Here is a 19,284-nt window from a genome sequence, read left to right as displayed (position 1 = left end):
CTGATTCTTAACGATTTTAATATCGGTATATAAGATTAGTGGCGGTAGAAGTAGTCAGATTCTTTAATGAAGTAAATAAATAAATGATCAATTTCGAAAAGCCCTGCACTGGAAATACACAAAATGGCAACTTAAAAGTATCAAAAGTATTTACACATGCAGCAGAATGACCTCAGTGCTTATGCTACACCTATGAAATTATTATTACCGATTCATATTTCCTTTTTATTTATATTTACTTGAGTAAAAGTGGTGGCCTAATGCCACTCAGTAAAATACTGCATTAGAAATAAAAGATGCATTGCAGATTGCATTCAAAATGATAGTTCAGTAAAAGTAGCCTATGTAAGTATAATCAAGAAAATGTACTTAAAGTATCATAGGTAAAAGTAGGTTACTCAATGCAGAAAAATGTCCCCGGCCATTTCTTTCTTCTGATTTGTACAAATATTCGGTTTGCAAAAATGAGGAGGAATCCTGAAAAATGCTGTCACAATTACCCAGAGACTAGAGATGAATATTTTGTCAGTTGGCTCCATTTATGTATGTGATATTGCTTATCATCCATAAACGTTTATAAATATTCTCATATGCTCATAATGATAATATAGTAGAAGCACAAACTGGTGCTAGACTGGCCATGCAGGCTCATACCACAGTCTTGTAAAAAAATTTTTTTAAAAAGTCAATGAAAGACAGAGCAACTTTTAGTTTTATACAGAAAATAGAATCAAAATCTAATAGTACTTACTACAACAAACACTGCAGGTAAAGAGAAATTAGAGAGGATAACACACTTTGGATAGAATGCTTTATCTATTTATTAATTGATAGTGCCTGTTTATGTCTATAAAACATACATATAAAATAGGACCATAGTTACAGATATAAATCAAACCCTCTCTTTAGCCCCTATAAAACAAGAATCAGATAAATACAGAATATTATTATTACTATAAACCCATACAAATAACCATCAAAACAAAAGTATTATTAAATGTTACGGTACTTCATTTTTTGCTGCCTGACTGCTTTTTAAATAATTTCTTTGTATGACTATATGGAACTGCTAAAGACAGTCTGGAAAAAGGTACATGTTCTACCACCGACTTTGGAAACTGCAATTCTGTTAAACAGAATAGACATTCAATATATTTTGAATTAAAATTTAACAATGAAGTGATTTCTGGCAGCTTCCGCTAAAAATTATTGGAGTTATGGTTTAATAGCCCACCAGGCACAGTCATTGCATGAGTGTAAAATGAAATATACTGTTGCCCATAAAGTTGGAATAATTTCGTTTTCAGACACAATCCTCTGTTTATTCCTATTTAAATACATCAGTAATCACTTTGGAAGAGATTAACTACTAAAGTTTTGAGAAGATATACACTTTATCTGTCAAGAATAAATCACATTGTCACAATCATTTCATGGAAAGAGGTAAAAAATATTTTATTCCAACCTTATGAGCAACAGTGTATATAAAATCAGATTGTCATAACCCGGATGACTCTCTGAAATAAAACTGTGTAATTCCTACATTTCCCATTGTGCAACAGAGAGGCAAGAAGCTCCCCAATGGATATAAGAAATTCATAAAACAGGAAGAGAATGAATCATCTCATTCGTGATTGTGTAGCCTACATTCATAATGCACATTTGGTCCCCATATTGCACAACTGTAAACACTTAATATCAATGTTTTTCTGCTGTGTTCCTTCTGTGTGTCTTTGGCTCAAGGTGAGATTAGAAAAAGGCACAGCATATTGCTTTGGATGAATGTTGCTTTCATAGATTGTTCCGCAAGGCCTCAATGGCACTGGCACTTCCTCAGCAGTGTATTGGTCAGACTTCACATTTCTCTTTTAAAAAAAAAAGGCATTGTACCGTATACCATCCTCTTTCATCTGTCACACTCACTCTGTCATTCACACTCTCATCCACACACACACTAACACAGACCCCTCCAGACACAATATCACATAGACATAAACATACACAAACATACTGAACGTTCAATTGCACGATTGCACTGTAAATCTACAAGCCTCCTCTCTGATGCTTTGTGAGCTGCATTTATTCTACAGTCACAGACTTGGCCAAGTTTCTGGGACAGTCAACCTGCAAAAAGATAAAGCAGTGTGTTATAGCAAATCACATGTGATCAGTGACTGTGGCTGTGCTGTGCATGTTTAACAAATCACATCATATTAAGGTGGGTGATTTTTAACAATAACACTCTGGCATGATATGGATTTGGCTATAGACGTTACACCACATAAAGTGCAGTTATTGTATGATAACCAAGGAACATAAGCTTCCCTTTTAGACTAAAACAAGTGCACATTTACAGTCTAACAAAGAGCGGGTAGAAAAATGTTCCTACAGAGACAGAACCACATAGCTGTCATGGTGGTCTGAAAATAAAAACCACAACTGCCATGACTATGTCTGGAAAAACACAGTGGCTGTCCAAATTGGTGAGAGAGATGTCTTTTAAGGCAAATATTTGATATTTTTTATATATATTGATATTTGTTTTGCCATATGCAAACTATAATGCAACTAAAAGAGTTTGAATTATATCAGCATAAGATGTTTTACAATATATGTCCACTTAATTTCTTATATCTGTTTTGCCTTAGTGTTGGGTGTGGTAAAGATGAACACAATTAATATGGCTACAACTATCATAGTAGAATATCATTTCATAGCATAATATTGATAAGTGTATATGACATATCAGCGTGTATAATATACACTGAGCTCATGAAAATCACATGATAGATGGGTCAATACAGTCAGTCAAGTCAAGCAGTTACAGTGCTTTAATAAAATGTAACCACTGATATGTGCAGTATTTAGATGCTAGTTATGAAGCACTGTATCTCACAGTCACACATCTCACTGATTTTGTGGTAGATAAAAAGCACTCAACTACTGTATTACTTAAAACAAATGTTAAAGCAAAACTACTTGAAGTTAAAAAGTACATTGAGAATTTTCATAGATGGACCGAGTGAAAACTGTGTCGGGTACTTACGTCAAATCCTCTCAGGACGGCCAAGTGGAACGACAGGAGCTGCAGGGGGATGACAGTGAGGATGCCCTGCAGACAGTCCACAGTATGTGGCAGCTCGATGGTCTGGTAGGCATTCTTAGTCACCTCAGGGTCGTCCTGGCAACACAGGATGATGGGCCGACCCTGGTGGCAAGAACATTAACATCGTCATTAACAACATCAGTCAATTTAATGTCATCATTTATGATGGATTTGAGTAGTTTGTGACCTGACCAAAAGAATATACTGTGTGGTGCGTGTTTGTCTGTGTGTGTGTGTGTGTGTGTGTGTGTGTGTGTGTGTGTGCATTGTGCCTTACTGTACCTCTTATTAAAGTCATTTCCAATGAAATACATGACTGTTCTATATTAAGAAGATTATTGAAATAATGATTGGGCTCTTTGCTCTTTGTACTTATTGCATCACACCTTCATGACTCCTACAAAATGGGTGACTTTTTAGTCTACTATTGCTCCCCAGTTATAATGTTTGTTTAAATGTGCCTGCAGGTCTATTAAAATGTGTTTTTCCAGGACCTACCGATCTGGCAGTGACTTGCTGCAGAGCATTCTGGCACTTAATGTAGCAGGCGTCTCTCATGACGATCATGATGACCGGCATGTTTTTGTCAATGAGTGCCAGGGGACCGTGTTTCAGCTCCCCAGCCAGGATGCCTTCTGAGTGCATGTACGTGATCTCCTTGATTTTCTGCATTGGAATAAAAAAGGGTCAAATGTGTTTTACTCTTTCCTCACATTTTATGAACTAGGACAGTGAATTGCAGTTTTCTGAAAGACCACTGTGGCATTCTCAACTCACCAGCGCCCCCTCTAGACAGGTGGCATAGTTGTAACCTCGGCCCATGACCAGGAGGGACCTTTGCTCATACATCTCATTGGCAATAGCCTTGATCTTCTCATCCAGAGACAACACTTTCTTTATCAGCTCTAGGAGTTTCGAAAAAGAATGAGTTGAGGTGAAGGTCTTAGGGCAGAAGTATAAGTGTACAGGTATTACACAGATGATGCAGTATTTTTTTTATGTGGTTGCATCTGTCTGTCTACATTTAAAGATGCTATGTGATCACGCTGGGGCCACTTTGTGTTTGTGATGTATTTGTGTTTGTTGGAGCACTAACCAGGTAGCACCTTGAGGCCGTTGATGATCTCCAGTCTTCTCTTCTGCAGGGAGAGCCTGTCCTCACTCATCATCAGGCCAAACATAATGAGGGCCACAAACTGACTGGTGTAGGCCTGTGTCACACACACACACACACACACACACACACAATAAACACCAACATATATCCTGTGCTGACCGGTGCGGCAGGAAGATGAGCCTATCTAGCAAATAACACAGTTCTGTGTTGTCATGCAGCCTTTAACAAGGAGAATTGTATCATCAAATTGAATACAACGTTGTGGTAATACATGCTTATATCAAGTATAAAAAATGTGTCTGTTTTACAATTTGCTGTTGCCACATTCTGAAAAGGGTCTTTTGTAAAACTATTAGATGTAGAGTATAAACTGTACCTTGGTGCTAGCCACTCCTATCTCAGGCCCAGCATTTATGTGGACTCCGCACGTTGTTTCTCTACAAATGGAGCTGCCCACAGTGTTGGTTATACCGACTGTCAGAGCACCATGGTCCTTGCAGTAGCGCAGTGCCATCAAGGTGTCTGCTGTCTCTCCTGAGGGAGCAGAGGGAATAAAAATTATACTCACTATGCAGAATTACAGCACAATGAGGCCACAGTCGGAGGAGAAATTCAAAAGAGGATGGTATTGGTGGTATATCAGGTTTCACCCAAGATGTGACAATGTGAAGCAAGTTCTTCTGTAAAGTCAGTTTCCTGGTCAGAATTGTGTTGTCTGATAGAGTGTGTGTTACCGTCACCTGACTGACTGATGAAGAAGCAAACATCATCTCTGAAAACAGGGGTGTTGCGGTCCAGGAAGTCGCTTGCCAGCTCCACCATGACGGGCAGCTCCGTCAGCTCCTCAAGGATCTGTCTGGTCTAAAAAGTGGGAAAAAACAAAATCATCATCGTCACCACTCACAATACAAAGAGTAATTTCATGTTTTCATGTGTTTTGAACTTTATTTTTTTACTAATCGTTGCTGTCTTCCTCACAAAACCATCATCATCATTCTTATTCTAATTTCTGACAGCTGTACTCACAGCCACTGCAGCGTGGAAGCTAGTGCCACAGCCAATCACGATTAGCCGTCTGCAGCGTTTGATTTCTTTCAGGTGGTCCTTGAGTCCACCGAGAACCACTGAGGAAACAGGAGGTAAGACAGTTAGATTATACTGTTGACTTAATGCATGTTAGTCATCAGAAATAGATACTGCACACATTTTAAACAAATTTACCAAGGCACAGCCACGTAATCTAGGATGTATACTCTACAATTAACAGGTGGTACATATTGAGGAAGTACGTCATGCACCTACAGTTTGATTGTCTGAGATCATTCCACGTGTACATATTGCACTAATGCTAATGGTGGTTATTCTGTTATGAAGGTGAAAGATATGGGTGACAGCATATGGTGCTTCAGCAAAGTGTAAATAAATGTCTTAGTAATTTAGTGTAGTTTGTCTTTCAAAATTCCAAGTTCAAACAGACAATGGTGGGACGGACTATAAACAAAGAGCAGATCCTTGTGTGCGTAGCCTGAATTAGTCCCTGCTAATATTGATTCAAGGGATCAGGGAGCCGCACATGCACCCTACATATCCTTAAACTTTGAAGGTAGGACAGGTTATAAGGTCAATGGTCACCTGTGTTATTTTCAAAAAAAATCCGGCCTCTCATAGTGTTGACCACTGACTCCGGCTGCTCAAAGATCTCCTTCTGCATGAAGGCATCAAAGTTACCTGCAGAGAAAGGGGGCATATATGTACATCATATTAACTGGTAAACTGAAAGAGGCTGGAAAATTAACAGTGTTATATTTTCACTTATTCAGCCAGCAGAGGGCGAGCCAGCACAAGTCTGCAGAATAGATTTGTGTAAAAATACTAGCATGCTGAATGTAGATATTGTTGGTGTGCTCATATATGTTTTAATAATTTCCTTTTAAGATAAACTGCCTGTGTAAACAAAACAAAAATGAAAGCAATGAATTGTCCTCATATCCAACAGATACCATAAACAGTCTTTTGATGATCATCTGACCTTTCATGATCTGTTGCAGCTCCATCTGCAGGGTCTGGATCGCCCTGATGGGGTTCTCACCGGCCTGCCGGTTCACCCTGTGGATGGAGAGTTTTCCCCCGGTGACCACCGCGATGTCATCATCCTCCATGTACAACACCTTGTTGGTGTGCTCAATGATGGCACTGTGGGTAGAGAGAGCAGACAGATACATGTGTGATGAACTCATGATGATGTGCACTTCTTGGTTGATGTTTGCAAATGGTACAAAACAAATGTTTTGATTCTTTTTTGAAAGACATGGTAGCAACAGAGAAGGAAGGGGTGGATGAGTGTGTGAGTGTAATAGAATGACAAATAAGAATTCAATGATACGAGCCCATATTAGATTCAGAACAAAACACACAGACAAATGGTTTCTCACCTGGCATCAGAGGCAAAGTAATACTCCACAGCCTTGTCATCCCCCACAGAATTGATGGCGTTGGCGTTGGAGCAGTCAGGACGGTTATGGCTGTTCTTCTCCTGGAGTCCCTCCTTTGGGTGACCTACAGGGTCAAAAGTGAGAGGTCAAGGGTCAGAGGTCGCACAGCGACTTTGAATGACTAAAACAATCAAGATGTGCTCATCACTTGAATTCCTCCTCTCAACTTCAAGATGTAGTAGGGTCCCTGCTGTCGAAATGCTTTTGTCCTGTGTGAAATTGTATTTTGATGGTAAAAATCTGGAAACTTTTTATATGGAACATTCAACCAAACAGATCACAAATAAACGTTCAAAACGCTTTCTATTAACAAACAAGCTCTCTTGAGTTTACAATAACACTGGCATGACACAAAACCAAACATCATCTAATTTGGTAAGTTTGCTCTGTTGTTTATGACAACAAAAAGGATGTATGATGATAGATATTTTCGTCTGTATATGAAATGTGGGAAAAATGAGGGACTAACAGAGTTGAAAGAATTTTTTTCAGTCTTTACAATAACACACTCAGTTTGGTTTCCCCCAGCCCCCAAACAGCCTCACGCTGCTTTGGACTTTGGTCTGGACTCACCTGAGTCATTAAGACCCATAAATTTTAAGTAAACTGACTGAAGATAGTGAAGACAAAGCTCTACACACAGTGGAAACGGAGAAGCAACAAAATGACTTCATTGCAACAAGAGTATTTTAAACAATTAAAAAGTCCCTCCCTCTTGAACCCTTTTGTCTGCTGGGAATTCTGGGATTGGGAACCATATTCTTCCAAGGAAGTATTTGAATGTCCACATCACTACTTTTTAAAACTACACACTAAAGTCCCTTGCAACACCTCGGAAAAATGGCCTTCTAAGAAAGTTTTTTCAAAGAATAATTGCGCAATAAAAAACAGAGCCACACAACATCTTGCATTACTTCCACAGTTAGCCAAGAGAATAATTTTGACAGAGTCAGTATGGATTTGTTTTAGTGTATCTGAGAAAATCAATAGAGCAATATTACACAGTGATCCAGTAAGAAAACGAAGAGAAAACGCTCCCTTGATTGGACACGTTTAAAGCTACTGCTCTGTATTTATTTAAGGTTTAGTGGGAGAGGCCTCTGAAGATTTGAGGAGTTGTGGTGAAGTCTGACTGCAAAATGGGAGTTTTTAACTTCTTGCTTCTTGAGTATCTTGCTGAATTAGTGTTACAAGTTGTGCCAGTAATGAAAAGATCAAAACCAACAATGACTTAATCTTAAAGAAGTATTCCCATGTAAACAAAGCCTGATATAGCTTACACCTCCATTGTTGACCAAAAGCTATTAAAAAAAAACACTCCAATAAACCACACCGTAGCACTGGGTGACACAGGCACTGTAGTGTATTTAGAGTCAATCCCATATTCACCATACTGCGGCTGTAGATACTCACTAGAGCACCGTATCAGTGGCTAAAATAGTCCCCCACAAATATTTATTTCTGTGTCAGTTTGCTCAAAACAACAGTGACTAACCGCTTTAAGAAATGATTTAGTCTTTTTTCAAATTAAAGTATACACTCATAACCCATTTGCAATGAATGAACGGGTTTGGGACTGAGAGCTTTAGACTGAGAGGTTTTGGAAGTCAAAAAATGTTTTTACAGGTTAATGCATTGTTGATTCTGGTCCTCGCCTGCTTCATCCTCTTAGGATGTGTTTAAAAGTAGTTTTAGAAAGGTCATAACACACAATGTAAAGATGGAACTGATCATAACTGACTTCTTTAATAGTATGAAACAGAGTCCTCAAACACAAACACAATTATTGCAGCGTTTCATAACTTCCTGACAGGGTGGTCAGTCAAGATCTAAAATGCACATACAATTTCTTCATCTACTTTTTACAATACTTTTGTGCTGTGTTATAACAAAGCAAACAGCTCCTTATGTCAAATTTCATATTTTTGCAAATTGCATATTTATTTGACCAGTAAAACTGTTATAGTTGGAGTATCAGACAGAAAGAGGAACAGAGCTCACCGCTGTTGTACTGGATGGGGATCTGTTCGGTTGGCAGCTCATGCTCACTTCGCACACCAATAAGCAATGGACTTCCTCTCCTGCCGGGACAAGAATGAAGCAGGTAGGGAGGAAGAGACGGAAGGCAGGGGGGAGAGGTGGGAGAGAGTGTGGGTAAAGCGGGAGGAAGGAGAGGATTAGGTTTGGTAGATGCACAGCTATGTCAGATACACACTGTCATGTGATGCTTTGTGTAAATATGAATGATGAGACAACCTGACATCCTATCCTGCTGTATTATTCCAAACAAATCACTACTGGTACTCTTTATGATCCTCCTTTATCTCTTTCTATTCATAAATATTTCTATTACCCTTTATTACCTCAAATTCTATAATTGTAAAATTAATTTTACACAATTTTGTACTTAATCCTGTTGAGTGTGCCCCTGCACAGACAGGAGCTCAGATATCCTCACACCTATTCCAAGTCTCTTCTAAACCTTTTAATCGTGAACATTTGGCAGGCAAACTGATCCTCCCTTCATCTACATCCCCTACGATTTCCTCACAGATCCTGGACTGAGTCACTGCTTCCTCATTCGCTACTGATTCCACACGGACTTCCCCTACTGGACGTGTAGGTGCAAGCACATGTAGATTTGACAGCGGGGTGTGTGAGGAGACTAACCTTAAAATAGATGAAGTCATTAAATCACTTATCCTTTGACAACATCACAAACAGTATAGCAAAACAAAAATTATTGTGACACCAACACTTGAGAAACTGAGGGCCTCTCCTTTTTTTTCTTTTCTTTCTCTGTCTGGATCCCTTCTTCCTCTCTGGGGCACGGCTACACTGACGTAAGAGCGCTGGTTGTTTTAAGGGGTGTGGGGCTGAAAAAGGGAGGCTTGCAAACAGAAACATGTGGTCGCTATCCAATACAATATTTACCCTGAGGGAGGGAGAGATGAGAAGAAGGGATGAAAGAAAAGTAAGAGTAAGTAAGAGAAGGACCAGGTGGTGGAAAGAGAAGGAAGAGGGGAGAACAGCAGAATGTGAAACATGAAAAGTAAAAGAAGCTGAGGAAAAGAGAGTAAAAGTCGTTCTGGGAGGTTGATCCTTGACGACAAAGGGTGGGTGCCGACAAGCATCACTAGATAATTACAAACATTCCTCCATCCCTACATCCTGGAAGACAATGCTGACTGTTCAACATATTAACCACAAACCTACATTGAGTTTAGCTGAGTAATAGAGATATCAACTTCCTTAGAAAACAACAGGCACACAATAGACAACTGATACACAAAGTTTCCTGGCCTTAAAAGAGGGTGTGCCAAGAAGCAGCCTTTCTAACACCGGCACTGCCAGGCAACCTGTCTGCTTATCTGGCTTTATTTTGTTGCCCATCTGCCCTTGTCCTTTTTCTCTCTCTCTCTCTCTCTCTCTCTCTCTCTCTCTCTCTCTCTCTCACTCCCGTGCTCCAGCAATCTCCCATTTTTCCTGATCCATGACGGCTCACTGAACCAGGAAAGGTATAAAGTCAAATAAAATGATGAGAAGTGATTAACCAGGAGTCTTGCTGGCAGCTGCACTTCCCGGAGCTGAAACAGGAAACTCTCTCGTCTCTCTGTTAATGAGTCACAGAGAAGGAGGTGTAGGGCCGGCAGCCCAGAGGCCAGAGGCCCAGGAGGGAGAGAGGGAACCTGAATTCAACCTCTGCTCCTCCCTTTGCCTGCGTCTTAAGACGCAGATAGGACTGATATGTGCAGCCAGACAGGAATTTACACACATTCGCACACGTACATGGGAAAACAGCACAATTATTCATTATCGTAAGCAAAGCAGGTCCCAGAGTCATAACATGTCAAATGTAATGGATGTAAACTGAGATTAAGGCGCAATCAATGAGTCTCCTGAAATCATATTTGGTATTGCTTCACAGTGGTTGTAACTTGGATGAGTCACTTCCATTGAGTCTCGGATAACAGCAAAGATATTGGACCATAATATGAAGTGGAATGCCAGTGTGTGTGTGTGTGTCAGTGCGTGTGTGTTTGAGTGTGTATACTAACCTGGTGGACACAGCCTCTCCAGGGAAATGACGGCTTTTAAACACCAGAGCAAAAGCCCCCTCCTGAGACAGAGAGAAGCAGAGGAAACACAGAGTTTACATTAACCTGATGGAAGAGTGAAAATACATCAAGGCTAAATGAGGCTGTGAGGAAAGAGGAGGAAAACTCGTTCAAAATATAAAAATTTAAACGTAAAAGGTAAAGTAACCCGTGTATTCCTAGAATGTGTGTGTGTAACCTTTAAGAGAAACATTTTCTGAACACAAGCAAATGTTTCTTTTAGCCCTGTGGGGCTTGGTAGCTGTAGTGGGGGCGTGAGCGAGTGTTGGGAAGTAGTGGGGTATTGGTGGTGGTGGTGGTGGTGGGGGGGTTAAGAGAAATAAGACCTCTATTGTATAACGTCAGCTGTATTTCGAAAGTACTGAGTGCAATGCTGCCTGTGGTGGTTACTAGAAGCAGAACTGGGTGTGTGTTTGTGTGTGTGGTGTTGGGGGGTGGGGGTGGGGGGTGGGACAGGAGACAAGGGGAGGGTGTCATGGTTGTGAGGCTGTAATTGGGTCTAACTATCTGGTTCCCATTACTCCAAACCCAAAATGGCTGCTTTTGCCTCCTCTGTTCATGTGAACAGAAACAACTCACCCCGGCTGAAGAGTGTGAAGCTTTGGAGCATGAAAGTCACATAATGGAAAAGGGAGGCTCGCTCCATCCCACTCAAAAAAAAATATATTGGTTTCTACGGGTGATGATGTCACTTGTGATGCTGTTAGGATGGTTGCCATGGGGACTGTTTTTGTGATGGTGTACTGTGTTTTACAGGACAGGGAATTTAAGGAGTTGCTTAAATGAATGCATGTGTATGTGTGTCTGTGTGTGTGTGTATGACCAGTCAATGACACATTTTATGACACTAAGCTAAATGATGCTGCCCTTCATAGTTACCAGGAAGCTAGTTATAAAAATTTCCATCTCCTAGCAGAGGGCTGAAGCAAAAAGAAAAGAAGAAAAAAAAGCTGTGTTGTGTCTCCCTGATGGCGGAAAAAATAGAAGTGAATACCTAACTTCTTATAGTATTTCTGGAAAAGGAAGCTAAGTATCACAATCCCCCCTTGTGCTGCCATAAAGCATGTTTTTGTGTGTTGTTGCATTGTGTGAGCTAATCACCAGCTGCTGAATGACTCTCTCGACCAGCGTGGAGAAGGTGATGCTGTCACTCTCTCGGTTGTCGTAAATGTATTTGATCAATTTCGGGATCACCTCTGTGTCCGTCTCTGACTCAAATTCATATCCTTTTGTGATCTGAGAAAGGTAAGAGATACATTTTATATTAGTATAAACACACTGGGGAGGTACTGGCTGAAATAATAATTTTCAAATCTTCAAGTTAACAGATTGGAGAAAATTTATGAAATTATGTTCAAACTACAGAAAAATGTGCTAAGCATCCAATGTGTCTCTTATCATTGTGGTGTTTTCTTTATATATATATCAGATATTAATCTTCCAGATACATTAATATGATTCATTTTTCAGACAGTCCTTTGCCTGCAGTGGTTACCTATGCAGTGGACAGGCTGACTTATAAAACAAACCCAGCTAAATATAATCAAATGGTACAGCCAGAAAGTTGCATTTGTCTAACCTTTGGCTAGTGTTGGATTTGGGTCTCTGACCACTGGCCTAAAAGCAACATGACATACATTGCCATATTATAAGATATATTTTATTAAGTCCCTTTAATGGTAATACTAGCTTTAACCTGAATGGCAGGCCCAAGAATGGCACTGGACTGTAACTTAGGTGTTTGTACAACATGAATTCCCAATGACAGGATGTCTTACCAGGTACTTCTTCAGCTCTTTGTAGTTGGTGATGATGCCATTATGGATGACAACAAACTCTGAAAAAAGGCAGTGAGAGAGAAAAGATTAGATCAAGGGGTCAAAGGTCAAAAACTAGTCCTAGTGAAATCACAATAAAACCTCTCTCCTGATGATACTCATTTACATTTACACTCTAATAGCATTTTAATGTTGTCCAAGGACTAAACTAATGGTAGATCAATAACTGACTCATGTACAGAACCTGACAATAATACACTTAATGGTATGGCAGGTCTAACAGGTTGTTGTTATTCAAAGGATGTGACTTGAACTGAAGAAAATGTACGTAGATGTATAAGTGGATTTACAAGCAACTCGGATGACGCAAATACAATATTACCACAATGACGTGGAAGAGCACGACAACTGAAGAGGTTACAAAGAAACAAAGTGATACGTTATCTTAGTAATAACCAAATAATAATAGGCCAAAACTAAAGATAATAAACTACCCATAAATCAATACAAATGTTACTTGGTTTTGCAGTTTTTCTCCATGTGATATGGACTTATACACTTTGGACTTTATGAGCCTGGTTTAAAGCCAAGATACAATACTGACACACCTTTGAACATGGCACACTACTGACTAAGATGTCAGGTATACAGGCATAAAGCATCCTAACCTTGCAATGTAATGCTAATAAGCTATTATTAAACGCTTTACACAGAGACGGTTAAGAAGACCCCTTGTTAAGTTGGCTTTTCTTGTTGACACTGAACCAAACCAATGAAAGTGTGTCAGCATGCATATAAGTACATCAGCACATATTACCATTATCCTTGTCAGAGCGATGAGGGTGACTATTGACAGCACTCGGCTCTCCATGTGTGGCCCAACGAGTGTGAGCGAGGCCAAAGTGTGTGCACAGCTGCGCGTCCAGATCCAGTATGTCTTTCTCTGAACAAGGGAAACACAACACCACTACTTTTACTGATATGAACAGACTGCAGGGAATTTTAAAGACAAAAAAATGTGAAATGTTCAGAGAAGCAGGGCAGAGGTGATTTTAAGTTTTGGAGAATTTCTTCCAAATGTTTGGATGAGGTCAGAATAAGGGGAAAACAGAAGATGGTGTGATTGTGAAATAATCATAACAACTACACTTAGCATGCTGGTATACAGGTTAGACACCCACTAAAACCAAGTCACTATCACATCTCATTTAAAAAAAAAAATTGTAATCTTAGTGATAATATCGTAGTTTTAATACTGATCAACAAACATAAAAACGTATTTAACTTCACAGTTGATATAAAAAAAAAAATCGGTCATAAAAATATATAGTGAATTGTGTATAAACCCACTGTATAGCTCCTCATCCAGAGCCTTGACCTTCCCCTTCTTCTTGATCAAGCAGATGGTGTTTCCATTGATGTCAGAGGTCACCTTGTTAGGGCCATCCACAGCGATACCTGCAGAGAGACAAAGGACAGAAGAGTTAAATACATACTTTCATAGTGTCACACAGAATGGCGCTAAACGCACAACTGTTACAAATTCATTGTCTTAAATGTATTAGTGATGGGAGGTCAATTTCAACTCTTCACCAAGACAGAATGTTTGGGACCATCAATTATGAAAAGACAGGTAAAGGTATAAATATTATTTGAGGTGATCAAAATGACTTGTCATTGAATGCATTAATATCTGATGTGGTATTTATTTTGTGTGAGTGTGTGTCTTTCTCTGATTGTGTGGATAAATTTTGGTTGGAAACCATCCTTGTGAGGACATTATGGCTGGTCCTCACAACCTGAGGTTAGAATTAGGTTTAGGTTAGGGTAAAAGTCTGGGTTAGGCATTTATTTTGGATTTGTAAGGCGCTAGGGAATGTTTTATGTCCTCTCAGCTATAGAAAGACTGACATGGGTGTGTGGGTAGTTGTGGGTGTGCATGTATGTAGGACACAGCGTGTAACAGCCATGAAAAGACCTCTTATTTCTGTGGCTTTATCCTGCTCAAATAGGATGAACAAATACAAGGTGTGTGTGTATGTGTGAAAGACAGAGAGAGAGAGAGGGAGAGAGAGAAGAGAGAGAGAGAGAGAGAGAGAGAGAGAGAGAGAGAGAGAACTATGAATATTCCAGGTAGCACAAGGATCTGCTATCAACAGGTGATCCTATATGACAGCTCACTCTTTAACTCATACTCACTCATACACCAGTTTATTACTATCTTATTTAATCTAGTTTAGTTTATCAGGCAGGGTGTCCTCGTGACCAACATGAGACAGCAGAAGTTTTGACTGTAGAGCCACATTTAAACATATAGAGCTGGTTACAGTAGTTAAACTCAGCATTAGATCTCTGGTTAATTGTTTTTCCTCAAACTTTGAATACTGTGAAATGCTACCTTGATTTGATTTTTGAGGACATGACACACAGGTGCTGCCAAGGAGTACTATTAGTGTGTGTGTGTGTGTGTGTGTGTGTGTGTGTGTGTGTGTATGTATGTGTGTGTGTGTGGCAACTCTGTGAAGCTTAGTGTCTCACCTGCTGAATCGTACCCTCTGTACTCCAGTCTCTGCAGTCCCTTCACCAGCGTCTCAAATATCTCCTTTCTGGTGCGGGGCACTTGGTAATTCAGGTAGGCAAAGATTCCTTTTAGACAGGGGGAAGAAGAAACAGGCACAGTCCCATCTTTTTAATTTCTTTTGATAACTATCATCATATTGTGTTTAAGGATACATCTATAACTCAGTCATTAGGTGACAGTAACGTTCACTTTTTGGTTGTTTGCTACCAGCTCTGTTAGTTTTGCCCATGAACTTCATCTAATTTATTTACCTTGGAAGGACAAGAATACACAACAGGCAAAATGAGAAGCAAGACATTGCATGTCACTACATTTAATTACAAGCAGAAACATCCTTAGGCTATATTAATTTAATATAACGTTATGTACACAGTCTGAGGCTACTGGGTATGTTGTACACATACAGTGTTCCCTAGCCTCTTCTGTGTGTGTGTGTGTGTGTGTGTGTGTGTGTGTGTGTGTGTGTGTAGGAATGTTCCTGGGCAACTCTCCTCCCGCAGGCACACAGCTGACCATTGACGGACGCACATTGCGCGCAGTGTTGGAGCAGCCAGGTAGGCAGGCTGCGGTAGAACAACCATGACCTCTTCCTTGCAGACATGAGGAGAGGCCGAAGGACTGTTAAAGATTTACTCTGAGCTGTAAACGTGCCTGTTCGAGAGTGGCACACGTGAAGTTGCCAAAAATGTGAGAGATGATTCTAATGATTCAAATTTAAGTAGGCCAATTATAGAGGATGGGTGAGTCACTTCATGAATGCAAGTGCAATGCAGTTTTTTTTTTTTTTTTAAACAGTAACTGGTATGACCTGCCTGTCTGGTCTGCCCGTCTACATCCGTGCATGACAACACTGACACGTAGCAGTTGTGTGTAAAGCGCTTCAGGATCCACACAGAGCAGAAAACAGACATTTATCCAACTGTTGCGCTTCAGAATTCATATTCCAATAAAACTGCAACAAGATCGTAGCAACTACGTATCACCAATTATATGATCTGACAACTTTGCAAATTCCTCCCTGTATACGCAAAACATCGCTAGACAGCACTGCAGGAGCCCGTCAAGACTATTTTCGTGAGGAATACGCTCAATTCCTTGCAACAAGTTTAAAAATGAACTCGATGGAAAGAAAACCTTACCACACATGGCTCAAGCTTTGCCGTCGTTGTTGAAACCGTTTCAGTGATAAAACCAACTTGTATGTTCCCCAGTTTGATTGATGCTTCTGCTTCTCCTGTTTGAAATCCACAGCGGATCAGGCACACTCCCACCGTGCATTTAAATGGTGTTTTCCTGCATAGCCAGCGGTCCCTCCCCCTCGGACACCTCCCATCCCTTGTTAACACTATGCTGCTACCTCTCAGGTGTTCACCCCCTCATCTGTCGTAGATGGATGGGCGCCCATTAACTCAATCATTTGTCAACCCACCGGGTTAACGTCAGCAGTGCCGACACACAAAACGATAGGTGATGGTAAACCCCACTGCATGTGTCCACCAAGTCTGACGTGTGTAAATAATTATTTTCAATTGTCACTCACTCCTCTCTTTGATCATTTATTTGGTGAAGGTTTGGTCCTGATTTCTTTACATCAGCTTGGATCGTTTTCACCAAACATTTAGACTGTGAATGAAGCATCAGAGGTTAAAACAAATGGAATATTTCAGCTGCAATTTTCATAAATTGATTTATATGTGATCTATTTGTATTCTTCTACTGTTGCCAAGTCACATATAGCTCTTGGTGAGTAGTTAGTAAGGAATGAAACAGGAACAAACGGGGCAAAATGTTAATTACCCTACTGAAGTGAGTTCCTGAATAACTGCATGAGAAAAGCTTGTGCAATTCCAACAGAAATAGTAATCAAGGTGTGTTGGTTATGGTAATTGGTTTCGTGTCATTTGGCACATGATTCAGGAAAGACGGAATCAGGGGCACACAGATTCCTCTACTAATAACACAGGTTCATCAACATGGTGCCTGTGATTCTATTTTTACATACCTTGTTAATATTATCTGTTTATGTCGAAACTTCTTCCTGTACCAAGCCCCAGAGCTGCAGGTTTATTGTGGTTTTCTGTGTAATCTGTTGATTCCACTGTGGGTAGGGAATCGGCTGACCCAGGGTCAAAATGATGATTAAGACAGATTAGGACATGTGATCAGGGCTTGTTTCAGTGTTCTTCAGAAACTACTTGTTTTTATCGCTTTAATTATCTAGTTCCTCATATCCAAACAATTACTCAAAAACTAGACCTTACCTCTGTGCATACCTGCATCAGGAGGAGCAACTCTGAAGAGTGAGTAACACCCACTGAAAGCAAACAATGTTTTTTAAATAAGTTTTGATTAATTTTTTTTTTTTCATGCAATTATTCAAGTTTGTGTAACTTGTTACCGACAGAGTGGACTGGTCATGAATTAATGTCTGTGTGGAAAAAAATAGGATATGATGATGATATGATATGATTTCTACTCTTACTGAGGATGATCCGATGTCAAGCAAAGCAAAAGACATTACATATTTACGGTATTGTTATAATAAATATATGAGTTTTTCTTTTAAAGACAGACACTGACGGAAATAAGTCCACTGGCATCTCTTCTGTTCCTGCCCCTCCTGATAATACAGGTTGCTTCCTTATTGTCTTTGAATATTTCCTGGGCAGTGGAACATTTTTTACTTCAATGAACTTCGAAGTCAGTTTAAGGGCTTTCTATGTTCACGTTGATATAAAACATATCCTACTGGGAAACCGTTTAATAGAAATCCTACATATGAAACACATACACCTAGATAAACTGTGCCAATAGTGATTGTATTACGCTAACAGTGAACAGAGATTGCTAAACTACTGTTTTGACTAATGACTGGATAAATCTGATTGTTCACATATGTCATTCACAAAACAGTTAAAGGAGTTTAGTTAAGGTGTTATCACGTTACTCCTACTCCTTCTAGTTTTACCTGCCAGAGCTCAGATCTGATGCCAAGACTGCATTTAGAGCAATAGTGAATGATAGAAACTAAGTGACTTGGACAGGTTTATATGGATTTTTTGCATTTACTTTATGTACATTTGCGTAACACCGATACTGAGGGAGACCAAAGTCTTTATAATATATTTAAACTACACCTGAACTATGGTTTCCGTATTTAAAAACATATGAAAGGCTTTGCCCAAGTGGGAGACAGGGAATTAGAGACACTGCTTCTCTCAATCACTGAGATACAGACAGTCCTTCTCTGTATCTCAGTTGGATGGGTGCCAGCAGGCATTGAGAGGGTAGAAGGAGACAGGTAGTGAGAGAGTGTGTGAGACAGTGTGCTGGGATGGAAATCTATAAAAATGACAAAGAAAGGCTTAAAACCAGAAAGTGTGTGAAGTTCTCTCTGGCGACATCTTGTCCACTTACTGTCCACGTCTCTTCTTGAGGAATGTGTGATCGTCTGGCCAAGTAACACGCCTCACCTCGCCGTGTCCAAAACCACATCGGCCCATATGTGATCATGATGAAGGAGAACAGGGATGGACCGTTTTACAAGGGGCCTATTGTGAGTGTGTGGAAAAAAAATCCATATTCCCCAGATCCACACCTTGGAAGTGCCACACAAAACTACCAGATACTAAATATTTATTCAATGCCATACCGATATCATTCAGTTACTGTGTGCTTGTGTGTACAGTATATGTTCCTATGTATTTGTTTTGTTTTTTTTATATATATACTGTGTACACAAACTGTTGGGGATATTTTTCCCTGATGTTGAAGTGAAGTGTTTTTTTTGCAGAATCCAATTTAAGTTTTTCCCTTTCAGCATCTTTCTTTGGGTTGTATGCTGACATGTCTTCAGGTGTGCTGTGGATGTGCGTGAGTGAGAACCAGTGACATAAGCCAAAGAACTGCATTCCTCTCCTGGCTTAAGGGATTAATAAGTATAATTATGTGTGGACCATGACTTTGTTATCCAATGGGATCCACCCCAAAGATCAAAGGTTCCTTAATCACTATGGTGATATAAAATGATGGGCAACAGCAGTAGGGCAGCTTACCAAGGAATTTCAGAGAAGTTGTAATATTTAATTCATT

At 39.9% G+C, this 19,284-nt stretch overlaps 1 protein-coding gene across 1 annotated transcript; it reads right to left on the bottom strand.

The window, feature by feature from the left end:
• Positions 1 to 1,411: 1,411 nt before the first annotated feature.
• LOC111226480 (glutamine--fructose-6-phosphate aminotransferase [isomerizing] 2-like) lies at positions 1,412 to 16,445 on the bottom strand. Its single transcript, XM_022751656.1, has 19 exons — positions 16,332 to 16,445; positions 15,150 to 15,257; positions 13,962 to 14,069; positions 13,429 to 13,554; positions 12,612 to 12,670; positions 11,935 to 12,069; positions 10,774 to 10,835; positions 8,717 to 8,796; positions 6,656 to 6,779; positions 6,253 to 6,416; positions 5,856 to 5,951; positions 5,250 to 5,347; positions 4,964 to 5,084; positions 4,600 to 4,757; positions 4,203 to 4,317; positions 3,884 to 4,011; positions 3,605 to 3,772; positions 3,047 to 3,208; positions 1,412 to 2,124 (listed from the first exon to the last, which is right to left on the bottom strand). Exons 1-19 carry the CDS (start codon positions 16,336 to 16,338, stop codon positions 2,080 to 2,082), a joined length of 2,064 nt encoding a protein of 687 aa, XP_022607377.1. The 5' UTR covers positions 16,339 to 16,445; the 3' UTR covers positions 1,412 to 2,079.
• Between the last annotated feature and the right edge of the window lie 2,839 nt (positions 16,446 to 19,284).

Source organism: Seriola dumerili, unplaced genomic scaffold (genome assembly GCF_002260705.1).
Source record: "Seriola dumerili isolate Sdu_G_001 unplaced genomic scaffold, Sdu_1.0 BDQW01000160.1, whole genome shotgun sequence".
Classification (NCBI taxonomy): Eukaryota; Metazoa; Chordata; class Actinopteri; order Carangiformes; family Carangidae; genus Seriola; species Seriola dumerili.
This window is presented reverse-complemented; position numbering and strand designations above follow the sequence as displayed.

Bases quoted from the DNA above. Each gene is read 5' to 3' on its own strand.
- LOC111226480 (XM_022751656.1), bottom strand. The intron at 6,780-8,716 runs GTGAGCTCTGTT...TTGACCCTGTAG, and splicing joins CCCCATCCAGTACAACAGCG to GTCACCCAAAGGAGGGACTC. The intron at 6,417-6,655 runs GTGAGAAACCAT...CTCTACCCACAG, and splicing joins TACTTTGCCTCTGATGCCAG to TGCCATCATTGAGCACACCA.